The sequence below is a fragment of the Hoplias malabaricus genome, chromosome 7, assembly GCF_029633855.1.
Source record: "Hoplias malabaricus isolate fHopMal1 chromosome 7, fHopMal1.hap1, whole genome shotgun sequence".
Taxonomy (NCBI): domain Eukaryota; kingdom Metazoa; phylum Chordata; class Actinopteri; order Characiformes; family Erythrinidae; genus Hoplias; species Hoplias malabaricus.
The window spans coordinates 18569844-18588989 of record NC_089806.1 but is presented as its reverse complement, the minus strand read 5'-3'; the positions used below and the strand labels follow the sequence as shown (position 1 = coordinate 18588989).

Below are 19146 nucleotides of genomic sequence, written 5' to 3'. Positions count from 1 at the left end.
CATTCATTATAAAAAAGGGCTACCTAGACATATCAAGAATTTCTACACAAAAAATATATATAGGTGCTTTAGGTTTTGAAAAATAATACTTAAATCTCAAGAAAGAGCAATGGGTAAATATAAGTTAATTGTGGAATGTTGTAAATGTAATTACAATACACTTTACATTCTAAAAACAAAATAGTTATTTGCCCTATTTATTTATTTGCCCTATTTTTTTTTTCATCCTTTAAACATAAATAAAAGCTTGCGTTTATCTTTGGTTTTGTCTTGCACTTGTTTTCTCCTGCTTTGCTAGTACCTCCCTTCTTCACACGTGTCCAGATGCTGCAGCCAAGCTGGGCTCCTGCTGGGGGTTTCAGATTGAGTAAGGGCATAGTGGGCTTCTGACCCCTCACAGTGGGGTCCACATGTGGGCTGCTCCCAGCCAAGCACTTGTAGGGGTCGGGATTAGTCCACAGTGATACTGATCACTGAGACGGGGGATTTGCATAATCCTGCCTTAACTTTGAACCAACCCGCTTTTGGCTCAGCAAATCAGAAGCACGGCATGGTGCCCTCCTGCTTAGCTCCTTTCCCCAAATCCCAAATCCAGCCCACCTTTCTGTGCTGGACCTCCTGCTTGATTTTGGCTTGGTTGCTGCTTCACAATCTCCCCCATTTCTTTCACCATGTTTCCACCTTTTTCCATTTCTTTTTATTCTAAACACACCCCTTCCTTCTCTCCTGACTGTGTACACCGCCCCCACAGCCCACACTGCCAAACTGAGTGGCTGCCAGTTCCACCATGCCTATGTTACCATTCGAATGACAAGAGGGTCTCCTAGAATTTGGCACATTCTTTGTTTCCAGGGCCCTACAAAACACCATTAGCCTGACATGTGTACTCATCCATCAATTTGTCCCCTTTCTACTTTATAAATGCACTCAATAGATGCACAAGGGCAAAGAGAAAGACAAAAGAAAGAAGAGTATGCGCAGCTTTTCATTCCAAAATTATTAGGCTCCTTAACTTGGTGCTCAGTCTGTGTTTATGCCTGTATCAGAAGTGTGAGGATTGGAGGGCTAATGGTTGCTAATCTGCTGGCCGGCTGGATTAGACCGAACACTAATCGAGTTACAGTATAAAGCAGGGCCACTCTCTCTTACTCAGACTTCATTTCCAAATCTCTTTTCTCTTTCACTTTCTCTCTCCAAGTCCCCTCTGTGTAGTGGGTGGTTGTCAGCCCCCACAGCTTGAGTGTAATCGGCATAATCGCCCAGTTTGAGTGTTTTATATGGAAAGCTATTCCACAAATTGGGCAGTGAAATCCTGCTCATCTGAATCCGTTTTGAACGTTGACCTCATTAATGGCTTTAATGGTAAAATGTTTTGTTTTGAAAGAACAATTCTGGACTAAAATATTTCCAGTGGCTTATTCTTAACACAGTTGTAAGTAGAGTTCTTTGTTTTACAGACATGGACGAGTGTGCTTCCAATCCATGTGATCAAGGGGGGACCTGTATTGATCAGGAGAATGGCTTTGAATGCCTCTGTCCTCCGCAATGGACTGGGAAGACCTGTAAGATCGGTAAGACATGTGCATGTTTGCAATTTTATGTTTAAAGGAATGGCTTGGAATTCATTGTTTGCTATGTAAGACAAATTTGGACATCAAATCAGGAAAGGGAGAGAAGCTTAAAAAAAAAAAGCTAAATTCACAGTTCTGACTCATGAAGCTGAATTTGCAGAGCTGTGATCATGAGGAAACTGCCCATGTGTTCTTCTGTATGCAGAGACTAATTCAGTATGAGAGAAGCTTATCTTACTTTAATAAGCATATTATAGATTTGAACAGTGTGTGGCCATATTTTTTTTATTTAATGTTGTAGAGAAATCAGTAATCAGACATGTTACTTACTCTGTGGACAAGATCAGGGACTTGGGTCACTACTTCTGAAGAGTCTGGTGTCCTCATGGGTTTTCTCTAGGTCCTCCCACAATGCAAAATATGTATATTTTGTATTATAACATATATGTTTACTGGGATCTATGTCTTTATTGAAAATTGAGACCCATTGCGCCTTTATAATTGTTTTCCTTATTCTTAAGATGATAGTATATGTCTGTTGTGTTATGATATTCAAAACCTGGACCGAAAAAAAAGTGTGCTGTGCAAGCTGCTTCCACTCATGTTTCAATAATTCAATTACTCATCAGGTCATAGTATTCCATGACGCACCTATTGATTACAGTGTGCATTGTTGCATCTGTTTTTTGTTTACAAACATGGCTGTTGATGCATGCAAGTGCATGCATGCGTGTAACTCGTATTGTGAACTAGGTTTCCTGGTGGGATTTTGTCAAGGCCTCCTGAGGAAAAGAAGAAGAATAAACTGAGAAATGCAAGTCTCTGTTTGGGCAAAACCAGAGATGGTCAGCCTTCTGAAATTAGATTCTTCAATGGCAAGATCTAAGATCTATAACTTTGGAATTCACTCAACCGTGGTCACTACGGCATTTTTCTGCCTTCGTTCCCTGTCGTCTTCTCATCAAAGGAAGTTCATGACATGAGAGAGGAAGCGGATTATGACCTGTAAACAAGTGGGGTGAGGGAACCAGAGCCGGTACACTCGGCTTACAGGCCGAACCTTAGCTGCCAGCTCGCGTTGCGGTTCTGCTGCAGCCCAGAGTCAGGTTTCCTGCAGGACAGGTGCGCAGGGGAGCGGTGCACACCTTGCCAGGGGCCCCTAATGAATTTTTAACTATCTAATAAGCTCCAGCTCTTCCACAGCAGGGTCGCCAGGGTCATGGCACCAGTTTTTCTTCAATTTGTCTTCGAAAGACGGACAGTGTAGTGGATAACATCACCACCCTATATAAAATTATCAGAATATTTGATTCTTTGTCCAGGCAGGAGTAACATTGCTACATTGTACCAAAGGTTCCTTGAAGGGACCTCAAGGAAAACCGGACCATTGTTGTTTTATAAAAGAATCTTCTACTGAAATGATTTTGAGTGAGCTGTAGTAGTGGAATGTGTGTGGGAGTAGTACAGGTTCTGGTGTAAAGGTCCAGGAGAGCTTTTCAAAGAAGAGATGTGAGAGGAATTGAAATTAGGAGGAGTATGTGGATGAACCTGCTGTCAGCAGGGAACAAAGTCTAATAGCCAAAGTGTTGCTGGTCTGTGAAAGCTGGTACAGAGTTACAGGCAGAGAGCCGTTTCAATGTACTTAATGGTGGTGGCGATACAAAGTGAGAGCTCCAGTTTCTCTTCGGCTTAATTGCCCTCCCTGTTTCTTCCCTTCTTTCTTTCTTTCCTTCCTGGTCGTTTTCTACAAATATCCTTCATCCCTCCTCCTTTTTCTCCCTTAATCCACAGATGTGAATGAGTGTGAGGGGAAACTTTGCGTTAACGCTTACACTTGCAAAAACTTGATTGGTGGATATCACTGTGACTGCTTTCAAGGATGGGCCGGACAGAACTGTGACATCAGTCAGTATCTCCTCATGTTCTCCTTGCCTCACTGGGCCCTTTTTGCCACACTCTTCAGTGATGTGCCCCTTCTTCTTTTCTTTCTCTCTGAGTGCATACATATAAACAAACACACACACACATTTACTTACACAGGCACTGTGGCCAGGGTTTCCTCTCTAGATACCCGATACTCTGCAAGGACACGAACACCACACACAGTGTCATAGCCCTCAGCTCATGTTGCATGCTGGGTCGCTGCTTCTTTCTGACTTGCCTCTGGACTTTTGCTGATTGAACTAATGACTATGCATTTGGCTTTCTAACTCCTCCCCTTCATCTTTACTGCATGCAATTAACTAGTAACAGCCGGTACCCTGATTTGTTCTCAGTAAAGCACTTAATTTACTGTTTTGTTCATTCCCTCCCGTTCTCAGACATGAATGGCTGCCATGGACAGTGCCAGAATGGAGCAACCTGCAAGGTAGAGTCTCTCCAGTTCTTCTTCTGTGATCAGCTCTGGTATAGGAATGTTAAAATCAGCAATTAGTAGCTGAGTGTTTTATTTGATGCATGTTAGTAGCAAAAATGTTAATATTAATATTAATTGTAATGATCTGAAACTAATGATACAAGCAGCCACAGGAGCACTTATTCTGGCCCTTATCAGGGAAATTGCCAAGCCTCTGCAAATTACCTCTTGACAAGCTTAAAGCATAAACCTCACCTATTGTGTTTTGAAGTTCTAAAATGCCAATAATCCTATACAGGAAGGAGCACGGGGAGGCTACCACTGTCAGTGTTCACCAGGCTTCACTGGCACCCACTGCGAGATCCAGAGGAACAAGTGCGACAGCAGTCCTTGCCAGAATGGTGGACGCTGCCACGTTGTACTGGACAGCTTTGTCTGCGAATGCCAACTTGGCTTTGCTGGGATGCTGTGTGAGGTTAGTGTTATGATGAATGCTTAAATGGAGAGGTAATCTCTGCAGCTGTGACTGTTGCATCTTTACTGCATTATTTTGAAGGTTCTAATTCAATCACATTGAATTTGGAATGTTAGCCTCGTGTGTGTGTACATCTAAATTTTAATTGTTTGTATACACAAATAAGATGAGTATAATGACATATAGTCAGTGTATTCAACATATATCATTTTTATTTTCATATAAAGTTGAGCTAAAATTTAATTTACACTTTATATCTCGCTATTCTCATCGTTGTATTTGTGTATGCAAAAAGCATTGTGTGTTAGTCACCAAGATTGTTGAAAATATCATGTTTTCACGTAAATCAGATTCTATGTTCCATTCATATTTGCTTTGCTTTTCCTTGCCTTGCCCAGCCCATGTTGTTGCAGCTAAATATGGAGGCCTCCTCCCATTTGCATGCATGTTTGTTTGAAGCCTTGGTGTGGGGCAGATCGGCACAGGTGTGACTGGGTAACTGGAGCAGAGGGGTTTATTCCTGCCGTGCTGCTCTTGTTGTTGGATGGGAAAGCGGAATAATCTGGTCGGAGGCCAGTTGCCGCCCAGCAGAGGATTTGAAGTGGATGTCTGTGGAAGTGCTACGAGCTGGTCTGGCCAGTCCCGGCTCACTGTATGGGCTAAAAATAAAGGCCGTTGTGAATGAGGCAACTCTTATTTGGGCTGACTGGCTGCATGCCTGCGCGTGGCCCGGGAACGAGGAGACCTTGATTTTTACGTTCGATTCATGCCAGACATACCATCGCGCTTCTATTAGCCTACAAGGGCTCCGGCCTAGTAGACGGATGGTGCGCTGTATGGGCCAAGTGTTTGATCTATGATAGCTCCCTTCATGAACACCTGCATCTGAGTCTACTTTTAGAGCCTGAACCTGAGGCTTGCGAGAGCCTTGCCTTAAACCGATACCCTTTGGGAGAACCGCCAGATAATGATGAGCTTCGGGTGATTGAAGATGCAGTTGAGACAGATACTGAATTCCATTTAGCTCAGCTTGTCTGAGCAACTTCATGTCTCTGTGCTGTCCCCATCTATTGCATCACCGTCAGTGGTGAACGGGCCCAAGCCTTCCACTGTATACGCGGCACATCCCTAATAAAATAAATAGACTGGGAGAACGGCGGGAAGGAAGGTCCAGGCTGGAGCTGCACAAAACACCTTACATGGCAACTGGCATGATCAGTTCAGCTTACAGACTTGTTTAAATTCTCTTCAAGTTTGTCCCTCTTAAAGACGCTGTGTAAAAAATGGAGACTGGAGACGAACTGTTGAAGTGGTGTGGAGCTAGTGGCCTAGCTCGGGAGGACATGATTTATATCCAGGGCACTTGACTGCCCTGAATACCTAAATATTATGGGATGCAGAAGAGCGCCTAACCTCAGTCTGTGAGTTTGAAATCTCTTCCAAGCCCTAAAATATTAGCAAGAACAAAGTCAAGTCTAAGGGAAAAATGTGAAAGTGTTTCACGTCCCTGCTGAATCTTGCTTAATAAGACAGAAAGGACGACTAAATTTAGCTTTACATTTTGTTGTGATCTTTCTCCTCTTGTGTGAGGGCAGTGGTGCACTCTCCTCTAGTTGTAAGCTCCTGACAGGCTTCCACAGCTTACCCCACTCTGTTTATCTCCGTAGTTTAAGAAGATTGATTTACTCAAGGCCTTAGCTCTTCAAGCCCAAAGCCTCACTAGCCTTTGCTGGCTCGCTCTCTCTGAGGTCCCTCTCCCTCTCTCTTGTTTACCCTTTCTCGCTTTCTCTTTTGTTTACCCTTGGCTTTGTAGAATCAGAAGCAGACAACTATTTTGCTGTGCAGTATTATTGTGATTATAAAATAGGTGTATTAAATTCTTTGTTAATAATTTGTCAGAATTTTTAATTTGTGTGTGTGGGGGGGGTGTGTGTGCGCATATTCATTTTAGAATTTAAATTCAGAAAATGTGCACATTTAAAGAATAAATTGTGTCACACTGGTCCTTTGGTTGTGGGTTCGAACGAAAGCCTGGGATGTGTTTGTTCTCCCCATTTCTGCATGGGTTTCCTCCAGGGTCTCTGGTTTTCCTCCCACATCCCAAAACCACATATCATTAGGTGGACTGATCAAATGGGTCCATAGCTATGAGTGAATGTGTGAAACTCTGATGAACAGCCACCCCATCTAGGGCGTGTTTGTGCCTCCAGGATGAATCGCTATAACATGCTCTTGTGTATTTAGGTACAAAGCCACTCGAGCCCTTGTGAGCCCAGTCCATGTAAGAACGAGGCATCCTGCCACAGTCTGCTGGGAGATTTCTACTGCGCCTGTCTCGAAGATTATGAGGGGAAGACCTGTGCGGACCGTAAAGATCACTGCAGGACTGCTCCATGCCAAGGTAATAAACACCATCTTCCACCATATCTCTCTACATTCTTATTCACTTACACTTCGGTAACTGCTTTTTAGTAGCTCTGTCCTTTTTCCTATCACAGCTCATATCAAATCTGAACTGTTATAGATAAGCTGCACTAAGAAACATATGACTAAGGATTTGCTTCTCTAACTCTCACAGTGATTGACAGCTGCACAATTGCAGTAGCAAATAACAGCTCGGACGGCGGGGTGAGACACATCTCGTCCAATGTCTGTGGCCCACATGGTCGTTGTGTTAGTCAGCCTACAGGAAACTTCACCTGCACCTGTGAGCCGGGCTTCACTGGAACTTACTGCCACGAGAGTAAGAACCACAGACCTTGTGTCACTATTACTTTTCTTTGTTTAAGCTTCACACACTATAGCAATTTAGGCTTGCTTTTTTAGGATACATTTTATTTACTTATTATTATTTTACACTTTGACTGCTTATTGTTAAATGTGTTTCCTTACAAAGTATCCTTGTTCTTATCCAACCTTTAAACTTAATGTACCCAAATGGTTCTTGGCCTGGCTCTGTGGTCCTCTGAGGGGAAAATAAAAAAGATTTCTAAGTTCTTCATATGTCTATATGAGGTTCTTTTCTGAAGAACTGAGCACTGAAAGTGGTTCACACAGAAGAACCCATTTTCCCACGTTTATCTGTACAGTGTGTAAAAGTGTCAATAATGATAAGAAATGTCATGATAAGTGTGCAACAGATTACACAATTCCTAGTGTCAACAAATCTTACAGGGCATTAGTCTTGGAATGTGTTTTAAACCCAGATCATGCCCTGAAACTTTAGCTCCAGAACTCCAGACTCTTGGACTCTAGCTAATCTGTCCTCTTAAGTTGCTTTGCAACATTAATCTACTGTTCCCTCTCCTCTCTCCTCTGTTAGACGTGAACGATTGCGTGAGCAGTCCGTGTCGGAATGGTGGTACCTGCATTGACGATGTCAATTCGTTCCAGTGTTTTTGCCCTGATGGCTGGGAGGGGGACCTCTGTGACCTCAGTGAGTACCCTCTGAAGCAGTCTGCCTCCTTCTTTCTCCTCAGTGTCCTCTGCTCCGTCCATCCCTATTAACCCTTCTTCCCTACTCCTTCAGATGTGAATGAGTGCAGCAGGAATCCATGTAAGAACGGTGGCCGGTGTCAGGACCTGGTCAATGACTTCTACTGTGAGTGTGCCAATGGCTGGAAAGGCAAGACCTGCCACTCACGCGAGAGTCAGTGTGACTCCAGCACCTGCAGCAATGGAGGCACCTGCTATGATCACGGAGATGCCTTCCGCTGTGCCTGCCCGCCTGGTTGGGAGGGAAGCACCTGTAACACAGGTGAGTTCGGACTGTTAACGTCTACCCATTGACAGGATCAATGTTGAACATATTTATCTATAGAGAGCAATAGTTTCTAGCCCCTTTCCTGGAACACCCCTGCCTTTGTTAATCTGTTAACCAGCTAATGAGTTGATTTAGGTGGGATAAACTGTCCTATATATTTGAGCCAAACACTATCAACTATGTGCAGATTTTGCTAGTGTTTTCAAACATGATTTTGAAACATTACCCTCCACAGGCTTTAAGGGTTGTTTTTAATTCTCTGTTCGAACAGTTGGGATCCAAGTCTTGAATGTGTGACATTAATTCCTGTTAGGATATTGTCTTAAATGTATTCAAACAGGGAAAACAACAACGTTTGAAGCAGTGCTGAGATTTCTCTTACCTTTTACAACAGTATATGGATCCAGTGGAGGCCTAATGGGCCACTTCAATCTATATTTGTATCACTAAATGGTATCTTTGTCTGTGCTTCAGCAAAGAACAGCACATGTGCTTCCAGTCCGTGTGTTAATGGAGGAACCTGCGTGGGTGTTGGGGACACGTTCACCTGTATTTGTAAGGATGGCTGGGAAGGGCCCACCTGTGCTCAGAGTGAGTATTATTGCTGCATCTTATCATGTATTCCAATATACTTATATATATATATATATATTAGTTCAGCTTATATTATGCCTTTCACAAACTCAAGGATGCTTAACAAGGATGCTAAAAGAACAGCTCCAAGACAAGAGATTTGCTGATTTAATACAGTACTTTGCTGTAGAGATGTTAAGCAGTGTTTCATCCTTTCTTTCAGACATCAACGACTGCAACCCTCACCCTTGGTAAGTGAGCTTGAGACACACACGCACTCACACACGCATATTTACTCTACTCTAGCCAGGGCTGCTGGTGGCTCTGTTGTTCCTGCTGTCTATGCTGACCCTCCCCTTCCCTGTACAACACCACCGGCTGTGAATAGCCCCTCTCGCATGGCTTTCTGCCCAATTCCCCCCATCCCCACCCCCTTTCCATTCTCTCTGAGCGGATACGCGGCAACACTGGGGGCTGAGGGGTGGAGATGGGTGTTGTAAAGACAGGGGAAGATGTCCTTAAATCACCCCCTAAATCCGACAGCTCGGGAGACCCCGGGCCAGTTTTAATGGGGCACACAATAGCGCCAAAGGCCCTAAAAGAGTGCCCCCAGCGGTGAGGGGTTGAGGGGTTGGGAGGAGGAGGGATGGGCTAGCTCTTTCTCTTCAAGGCCTCGCTGCCCTCCTGCCATTCTGCCCTGCTGACCTGCAAGCAGGGGGATTGGGGAGGGGGGCAGGAGGGCATCTCAGCAAGGGGGCATCAGGGATTAGCATCTGAAAAGTGTGGTATTGATGAACGGGTCGAGGTCTTTGTAACCCTCTCTGTCCCTCTTTCTCTGTCTTCGTCTCTTTCTTAGCACCCTTTCATCTTGCTATCCTTCCATCATGTTAAGGCCTTGTACACTTTTACATAACCCCTTAAACTCTAGGCTAATTATTCACTTATTAATCGTAGGGCTTATTCTTCAGCAACTAATATGTATTGTTAAGTAACTACTTTGAAGCTAGTATGTAAAGCGAAGTGAGGTCTGGGCCTGCCATTGGTCCTAAACATCACCTTAATCACTTTTGTCTTCCTCTGCACAGCTATAATGGAGGCATCTGTGTGGATGGAGTGAACTGGTTCCGCTGTGAGTGTGCTCCAGGCTTCGCTGGACCCGACTGCCGCATCAGTGAGTATTCAGATGTGGAAAAGTAGGAGGGATAATGCTTCGAAAAAAGGGGTGCATGTGGCGTGTCATCTGAAATGCCAGATTACTGAGCATCCCGTGCCCTTTGACCCTGCCATAGGGCAGAGGTCAGCCCTTGCTTACATACAGACAGAAGGGATGAATTATTCAGGCTGTGGAAAAATTCCTCACTACTCTCTGGGAGCTGACCCTTTGTCTCATCTGGCTGTTGATCTGGCTCTTACTTAGAAAATAGCTTTAAGGGCTCCATGCATTTCCTTGTCCTAATTTCTTGCGAGTTACCAGGGGAGCCGCCTCCAAGATCCTGGATGTAGTTCAGAAATGTAAATTGGTTCAGAGAGAGGCGAATGTTTTTCTCAACACTTTACAAATGGACTTCAGCAAGTAGGTAAGAAACCTGTGTGTTTGTTCTTTCCTCTTCCAGACATCGATGAGTGCCAGTCCTCGCCATGTGCATATGGAGCTACGTGTGTGGACGAGATCAATGGCTTTCGCTGCATCTGTCCACTCGGACGCTCTGGGCCTCGATGCCAAGAGTGTGAGTTGTCTGCTGCTTTCTAGCTTTCTGTTAGCTCACTACATTCTTGTGTAATATTGTGAAGCGTCAGCATGCGACTCGTAGTTTCTCTATAGCCCATTTCAGACATGTATAGTAACCCAGAACCGTTCTGGATGTTACCCAAAGGATACCCTGTATGTGTGCATGCAAAAATCCAAATCTTTACCAGACATTACCCAGACTATATCCTGCCTGTCCCCTAGTACAAAACCCTGCTAATGTCCAAGTGAGTGAATAGAGCAGTTAAATTTTCAGTGAATTCACAGTAATGTTCATGCGCTACACTGGCGCCTCCCTATACCAGAGCCATGCAGGATATTTCCTGTAGTAAGAAAGTGTCTGACACCAAACGCTCTGGTTGTGTGAAAGGACAACTCTAGGAGCTGTCCAGACCTGATACTCCAGACTGATTCTCAAATGTAAAAATGGCTCATGCTGGTTTTTGGGTGCAGTTATAGGCATTGGGAAGACATGTCATTATGCTGGACTACAGTTCCCTCATGGCAGCCGCTGGGAGGAGGATTGTAACACCTGCCAGTGTGTCAACGGCAAAGTGGAGTGCACAAAGGTAAAAGTCATGCACACACATCAGCACCATAATCAGGAGTGGTAATATGGAATTTATGCCCTAACACCAGACTTGTCTAGCTACAGACCCATCTAACCTTTTTAAGTCTACGAACACATATGAACACACATGTTAACATTCCATTCATTATATTAATAAAAAGCTTATATTGCTTTGTGCCCATAGGTGCACCATCTCCGTGATGTTACCTAATTTTTCTGTATGTACAGATATTATAGATGGCTATATTTATTAAAATGTGTTTAAGGGTTTAAAACAAAACTGAGTTAATTGTGTTGTATCTTGTACATTTTGTAACACAAACGTTTTTTCCTGTGCCTTTCAGGTGGTGTGTGGCCGGCGGCCATGTCTGCTGCCAGGAGCTCCAGGCAGGGAGCGTTTTTCCTGCCCGGGTGGTCGGGAGTGCCTGGAGCACAGCTTCCTGACCTGTCTTTCTCCCCCCTGCCATCAGTGGGGCTTCTGTTCCAGCCCGGAAGCTGTCCCACCAATCAACAGCAAGTGTGAGCCCAACACTGGGTACCTGGACAACAGCTGTGCCCGCATCACCCTCATCTTCAACAAAGAAAAACTACCGTTGGTGAGTTGAGGAATTGTCGCATATCGAATGCAATTCAGATTGTGTGGCTTCAAGTTAGCATTTTTGTATAGCCTAAACCATGTATTTCTTCAGCTTATTAGTGGTGATTTGAGAATACAGCTAAAAGCTATCCCATAGTGGCACTGAATTTTATTTACGTTACGGTCAACAGGTGTAAATCACAATAGATTTTATTCCACAATTTTTTTTTTTAAGATCATAAAATTAAAATGTGGCATTAATAGATTTGGATGCTATGATACACCAAGTTTGTACACACCACTTCTAATGAAGACGGTGCACTTACTGCAGACACAGGTGTTCAACTGTGCACAAGCAGCGTTTACAGTATCCATAGAAAAGTACTGACTAACAGAATGAGATCAAGTCAGCTACACCCAGTGTGGGCTAGAGCAGTATAAAGCCCCCATACCAGGGCTGTTTGCAGTTGAACCAAATCCACAAAGTGATTATACACAATTCAGTACCACTTTGATTGGAGTGTTTTTGTGATCAAGAATTAATCATTCCACAGCAGAACTTGACCTTACTAATGCTCTTGTGGGTGAATGCTGTCAAATAGCAGTGTATCAGTATTTATTCTGAAAAGTTTCTAGAAGAGTACAGGCCATTACTGCAGCGAAGGGGTACATACTACCTATTGGTAGCTTTGATTTCAATGGAAACCTTTGAACGTTCTGTTATTAATTTCTTGGTTCTTTTCCTAGGGAACCACAGTGGAGAACATGTGCTCAGAGTTGCGATATCTGCCTGCGACACGGAACCTTGCCAAAGAAGATGCCCTATTGGTTCTCTGTGAGCTCTCCTACTCCAACCAGGATTCAGTAGAAGTGGCCCTAGTACGTGCACAGATGCAGCACTTCATCTGATGACTTTCTCTTTAGCTCTGTATCTTTCTGCAGCTTTCTGTAATACAGACCTCTAAGCTCTCTCTCCAGCAGAAATGGGGGGAAAAAAAAAACACAGGTGCTCTGCGAGTCATGTAATGGATTCAAAATCTTCTAATTCAATTTCTCGCAGAGTCGCATGCAGTGCCTTGGTGGTGGTTCATGCGCTAGTGCCTGTACCCCCTTCCAAAAGCCTGCCCATTTTGCTGTAACAAGATTCAATTGACTGACCAGCAGTAGGTCCACCCACAATGCAGCATTCTTCTTTGCAGAACCAGGCTCAGACACAAATGGAGCATGTTCCATCAGCTTCAGTCAGTGGGGAGAGCTTTATCAGATAAGCCAACCTAGATAAAGTAGTTTGACCGTTCTTGTTCGGTCATGATTAGTAAATAGAAAAGCCCATGTTGGAGAAGTTGTAGGATACATGTGAGCTTTGCAGTCGATTTTCAGCTTTTCTATGAGTCATACTGGCTTAGGGGGGATTGTTGGTAAAATCTCCTAAAGTACATTTACAATGTGATCTAAATCCACATAAACAATATAATAAGCTGACTCATGGATTTAGAAGCTGCTCAGGTATGTTCTACTGCAGGTCTTTGCATGTTGACAGAATGAATAAAACCAAAGGCATGGAGGTATGAATGAAGAGAATGATGGCAACCACTATGATTTCTGGCCCATTATAAGATTGCTTTTTGGGCTTCCTCTCTCCACGGATATGAAATTTGGGAATAGTGACTTTGATTTGTGGTTATTCCCTTGTGATTTCGTATCTAGTTATTAGTTTCATGCACAGACACACATTTGCAGGATCAAACATTGCAATATTTTGAGAATTCATTAATTCCTACTTTCCCTCTTTTTTTACTGTAATACATTGTTCAGTATATAATGCAATTTCCCTTGCTTTCATTTTCAGTCTTTCACTTTCCCTGCTGCACATTCATTCCCACTTAAAAACACACGCGCGCACACACACACACACACACACACACACACACACACTAATAACATCTCCATTGTTGGCTTTCTGCAGTCCTTCCAGCAGGACGAGCAGCCTGACCACAGTCGGATCCAGGAGGCGGCCAGCACCATCGTCAGCACTCTGTCCAAGCGCCACAACAGCACCATCATGCAGGCCGTCATTGAGGTCAGAGTGGAGACACGGCTCGTGCCCCAGCCAGTGGGTAAGTGGAGCAGCTTTTAGAACAGCCACAGCCAAGAAACATTTACACAAGGTCCACAAAATTATAAAGTTAACCCTTAAAAGCAGAATATTTCTAACTTTTGTTCTCATTCCTTGAGAAATTATTGAAATTGTTTTAAAGTGGTGCACTGTTCAGAAACTTACCAAATCAGATTTTCTATACAGTGATGGACAATGGAACCATAGGTCACAGTGTCTGATACACAACACATTACCATAATACTTACAGTTTTACTGAATTCTTTATATTTAATGTTAATAAAGGTAAAATGAAACTATGATTTGGGAATTATTTCCCCCTAGAATGCCCAGGCTGTACCTTGGACATTTTGTCTACAATAGATTATTCACCTCAGACCACTCTAAATGAGGGTGTTTTTTGTAATTATTGAACTCCACTTTAAGACAAAGCAGGAGGATGAAAACATGTTCATTCAAAATGTTCTAGTTGCTGGGACACTGGGATTTCATAATCTTAGTTGTTGCTGTGCCAACAACTAAGGGTGTCTAATAAATAAAGATAACATCCCACTCGAAAACATTATTCCACAAAAAATGATCAGTTATACATGATTAAATTACATTTTTACACATATTTAGCCCACTTGGATTTAAAGGCTTTTAGACTCTTCAGTCTGAATAAAAAGATATTTTATTTACATTTACATGTGTAAAACTATTGTATATCAACCACAGCATTATAACTACCTCGTTGTTTTTACACTCTAAGTCCATTCCTTCAGCTTCACTAGCTATACAGGAGGACTTTGTAGTTCTACATTACAAATTACATTACAAATTGTAGTCCAACTCTGCTTACCCTATTTGTCCGCTTTCACCCTATTCTTGAAGGGTCACGACCACCAAAGAGCAGGTATGATTTAGGTTTTGAAACGTTCTCAGTGCTGCAGTGACACTGGTGGTGGTGTGTTAGTGTGTGTTTTGCTAGTACAAGTAAATCAGACACAGCAGTGCTGCCCTTCATGTTACTGCTGGACTGAGAATAGTCCACCAACCAAAAACCAACAAACCGCATTCTATGTCCACCGACGAAGGACTAGAGGACAACCAACACAAACTGTGCAGCAACCGATGACCTACTGTCTCAGACTTTACATCTACAAGGTGGACCAAACATACTGCCGTTTTTAAAAGAGTGGACAGTGAGTTGACACTTTGTTTAAAAACTCTAACAGCACTGCTGTGTCTGATCCACTCATACTAGCTTAACACTGTGACACTGCAGCGCTGAGAATGATCCACCAACCAAATTATACCTGCTCTGTGGTGGTCTTGTGGGAGTCCTGGCCTTTTGAAGTACAGGGTTAAAAAGAATGTAGAACAGATGGAGTACAGTTTGTTATTGTAGAACTACAAAATGTATTATTAGTGGAACTGAGAGTTTAGAAACAAGGAAGTGGTCATAATGTTATGGTTGATTTGTGTAATTTTGTAGTAATGAGAGTGATTGTTAACGTGTGGTCACAAATACAGGCCCTTCTTATTCAAGAGATATTAAAATGGTCTTGAAAAGGTGGGTCCCAGAAACCTCTTGAAGTGAGCTGAGGAGGTAGTTGTAAACTACTGTGATTCATCCTTCTTTTTTTCATGTTGCCTCTTTCTTCTCATTGTTGCTGGTAATGTATGTGAAGAGCATGACTAAGTAGAAGTCACTGTCTGCATACTTCCCGTCACTAATTACTCTTAAAGGGCCGTAAATGACAAGGCCTACTCTGGTGGGAGGTACAGTAATTTGCCCACTAAGAGTTAAGAGACCTGGTCTGGGAAATTCAACAATTCTTTTGTACCAGTGACTTTGCCATTGTATTGTTTTCCCTGCTCAAACAGTACAACTTGAACTCGGAAAAAGATGTGTTCAGATGATAAGTTATATGTGATTTTTATATTGGCATAGTTCTAACAAGCCTGTTGGCAATATGTCTGTGCTGTGACAGTCATAACACCGTGCAAAACACCATCCTGGATTGTTAAATATGTAAACATTATGGTTTTTCCTTCATTTTCACATTTCATTGTAGCATATTTAGTATAAATCTAAGTACATTTTAGAAGCTGTTAATATTTAATATATTATGAATACATTTTTAAAATTAAATTATGAATTTATTTTCGTTTTTTCACCTTATTTATGCACACTTTTTTTGCCAGTTTAAGAACAAAATCATGGCTTGTCATGGTATGGGGGAGTATTTGTGCCCATAGCATGAATAAATTGACCATTGTTGAAGGCATACGCAACAGTGTGACTGTAAACAAGAGTCTGACCAAAAGTTTCTCAACTAACTGGCATCTCATGAAACACACAGTACCACATCAAATGTCCTGTAAGGTTGTACAGCTCTTGACTTAACGATTTCTACTTTTGTTAGAAATGTTGTAGATATGAATAGTTTGAGACCTGTTCTGAACTATATCCTGTTGCTTGTTCCTTTTTCTTGTGTAGATTATCTGGTGCCTGTGCTCTGTGTGATCTTCTGTGCCCTCTGGATCTTCTGTGTGATAGTGTGCGTGTGGTGGACACGCAAGCGGCGAAAAGAGCGTGAGAGGCATGCCCCAGTGGAGGAAAATGTCAATAATCAGTGGGAACCGCTGAGGCCGGTGGCACGGCAGCAGCACAAAGACAACCGGGATGCTGAGTATGAGCGAGCCAAGCTCATGGGCTCCCCAGATCGTGCTCACAGAGATGGGGAGGAGGAGCACGAGCAGGAAGAGGAGGAGGAAGACGAGCTAGAGCTCACAGAGGAGTGGCGTTGTGGGAGCGAGGGTGGAAAGCGCCCCATCCCAAAGTACTCAAAGGCCACAGTGCGGCTCAGCAGCGAGCTGATCTGCACCACACGCAGCAGCAGCAGCAGCAGCAGCTCCGCTTCCCTCAAAGCCCCGCACAGGACGGCCCACAGCCCCAAAGACAACCGCTGGAAAAATGTCAACAGTGCACCAGCTGGCCAAGACACCAATGAGATGTGCGTATAGACACTGGGCAACACATGCAGAGAAGGCTCTCTTGTCCCTGACAAGAAAAAAAGACAAAGGCTTTTGAGTTCAAAAAGAGAGACCGAACTCCCCCCCCCCCCCCCAACCCCTCTTTCTTTTTCACATTATTTTTATTTTCCCATGCTGAGATGCTTCGAGTCAAAAAAGAGAATTTTTTTTTTTTTTTGAGAAAGTTTTCTTTCCTTGACACATTTTTATTTTTTTATGTACAGATGAAGCAAATTTTGTTTTACTTTATAATAAAAAGGCTAAAGATGCCTACTTTTTTGTCTTTTTTTAATTTTTTTATTATATATATTTTTTTTTTTTGAAAAATGTACTGCTAAAAACAAAGATCAGAAAAACAATGACTAGAGGAAAAAATATAAACTGTATAAAGACTTTTTTGTTGTTGTTTACAAGATGATTGTGGTTTTTGTTTCATTGTGAGCGGCCCGTGGTTTTGGCACAGACCTTGGATGAGGCGGCCAGTCAGGTGCACTGGCTCTGGGGTCAGAAGTGAGAATACGGTCTCTTAAATACACCCCCCAACCCCGACTCACCCGCCTCTTCTCCACCTCTCCTCTCTCCACGCCTGCCTTACCAAGCTCGTGGGTCAGTACCTGCGAAGTGGCCTTGTTTTTTTTCTGTCATGTCTGTTTTCTTGGCTGAACGCTCTTTAATGGAGAGAAAAAAAAAGGATTGCAGTATTTTGAGTTGGTAGCAAGTGCCTTCTGACGAGCCTGTTTGTTTGCGTCTCTCGCTGCCGAGATCGACCCCAGTTAGATCACTACAAAGGGAGAGTCTCCAGAGTCCCTCCCATTCTACCATCGAGGTATTTGATCAAAGAAAGATAAGAAATCTGTAAATATGTGTATATAGTAAAGGAGTCGCTGTGTATATTTGAATTTAGTAACTTAAGACAAGTCACACTTTTTTTATTACTATTATAATTATGATTGAAATTATTATTGTTATTATTATTATTATGATTATTTTTGTTTTGTTTTTTTACAACGCCATTCCTTTTATTTATGCCAGTTGACATAGGCAGGTTTTATAACAAGTATACAGCGTCCCACAGTCAGAACAGTAATGTTATCAAAACAGGTCATATTTTTCATGTTGTTGGTTTGTTTTCACTTTATAAGGCAAGTAATTCTTTAAGATTGTGTGGTGTATCGTGGTGTGTGTTTAAAAAGGAAAAAAAAAAAAAGGAAAAAAAAGAAAGAAAAAAAATAATCCTTATCCCCTTTCCGCTTGTCCTTCCTTGTCATATAATGTTCTGGAAACCTGTGGAAGCTGTTGAAGCGTGTGGAGGCCATTCAAACCCAACATGCCGGTCTCTTCATACGATGTGAAACTGTGTCCTTGCTCCATCTGCTTTTTCCTGCTTTTTTGGGTTGAGGCTTCATGAAGGGAACAATTTTGTTGTAAAGCATTTTGTATTCGAGGTACCAACTCCAAACGAAAATGGATTACCTCAGAAGTGGCTCATTATGATTTTTTTTTTTCTTTTTCTCACCCTTCCTTTCATTTTCATGTTGGATATTACTCTCGTGGATAGCTTCTCACTTCCGCGCATGGGAGGATTCAAAATAAACGAATTGATTTATCCTGAATTAATCTGAACAGCTCGTAAAATAAGAAAACCTACACAAAGCTGGACGTGCTTTATTGGAAGGAATGGGGTGGGATTGGAGGAAGTTTAATGGAAAAAAAATTTTTTGTACAGAAGAATTGCTCTACAAAGGTTTTGGTTCATTTAGTGGAATTTATGTTTGTTCTTAGAAATAAATCAAACTATTTATTAAAGCATTTTATAACAATCTGCTCAAGAAAACCTCTGTGTTTTGGTGTTTAGTTTGAAACTGTGCCTTGACCAGTCACCATTTTGTAAAAATACCTCACCAATGTTGCTTGCTTTAATCTACAATAATACATTTCCACTGTAGCAGGACAAAAGACAAACCCAGTGGTCAGGCCATAGTGCAGAAAACTTGCTCTGGTTTTAGTTTTGTAATATTCATAAATAAACCTTGCCCTTGCTGCTGCCAGAAGCCAGGATCTAGCAGATCAATACAGGAACTCTCCATTCCAGTCAAGATGGCCCTGGGACGAAGTAGCCAATGGCAACGGCTCGCCTGTTCTCGGCTGACTGCCCACCGACCAATGGGATCTTCTGGTTTCATGTGGCTTCAAGCACTGAATGTTTCATGAGTATGCTTATGATGATGCTGGGAGTTATGCTTTTGTCCCATGAGAAACTGCAGCTAATGGGAAGATAGTCTGGTGAAGCGCTGGTCTCAGGTTACACATCTCAGAGGGGAGGGGTTGGAGATTGTAGGTGCTTCCATACAGGCATTTGTTTCGTTTGTAGTGGTA

At 42.7% G+C, this 19146-nt stretch overlaps 1 protein-coding gene across 2 annotated transcripts in view; it reads left to right on the top strand.

The window, feature by feature from the left end:
* The window catches only part of jag2b (jagged canonical Notch ligand 2b), a 46044-nt gene extending 27414 nt beyond the window's left edge, over positions 1-18630 (top strand). The window contains exons 9-25 of one of the 2 annotated variants that reach the window (XM_066676690.1): positions 1458-1571; positions 3363-3476; positions 3893-3939; positions 4226-4402; positions 6647-6803; positions 6981-7145; positions 7725-7838; positions 7932-8159; positions 8640-8756; positions 8962-8989; positions 9824-9909; positions 10352-10465; positions 10939-11054; positions 11401-11652; positions 12381-12512; positions 13600-13750; positions 16235-18629. In XM_066676690.1, coding sequence (XP_066532787.1) covers positions 1458-1571; positions 3363-3476; positions 3893-3939; positions 4226-4402; positions 6647-6803; positions 6981-7145; positions 7725-7838; positions 7932-8159; positions 8640-8756; positions 8962-8989; positions 9824-9909; positions 10352-10465; positions 10939-11054; positions 11401-11652; positions 12381-12512; positions 13600-13750; positions 16235-16761 — 2639 coding nt within the window. In that variant the 3' untranslated portion in view covers positions 16762-18629. Of the gene's footprint in view, positions 1-1457; positions 1572-3362; positions 3477-3892; positions 3940-4225; positions 4403-6646; positions 6804-6980; positions 7146-7724; positions 7839-7931; positions 8160-8639; positions 8757-8961; positions 8990-9823; positions 9910-10351; positions 10466-10938; positions 11055-11400; positions 11653-12380; positions 12513-13599; positions 13751-16234 lie in introns of both variants that reach the window. The other variant, XM_066676691.1, reaches the window with a different exon arrangement.
* The last annotated feature ends 516 nt before the right edge of the window (positions 18631-19146 follow it).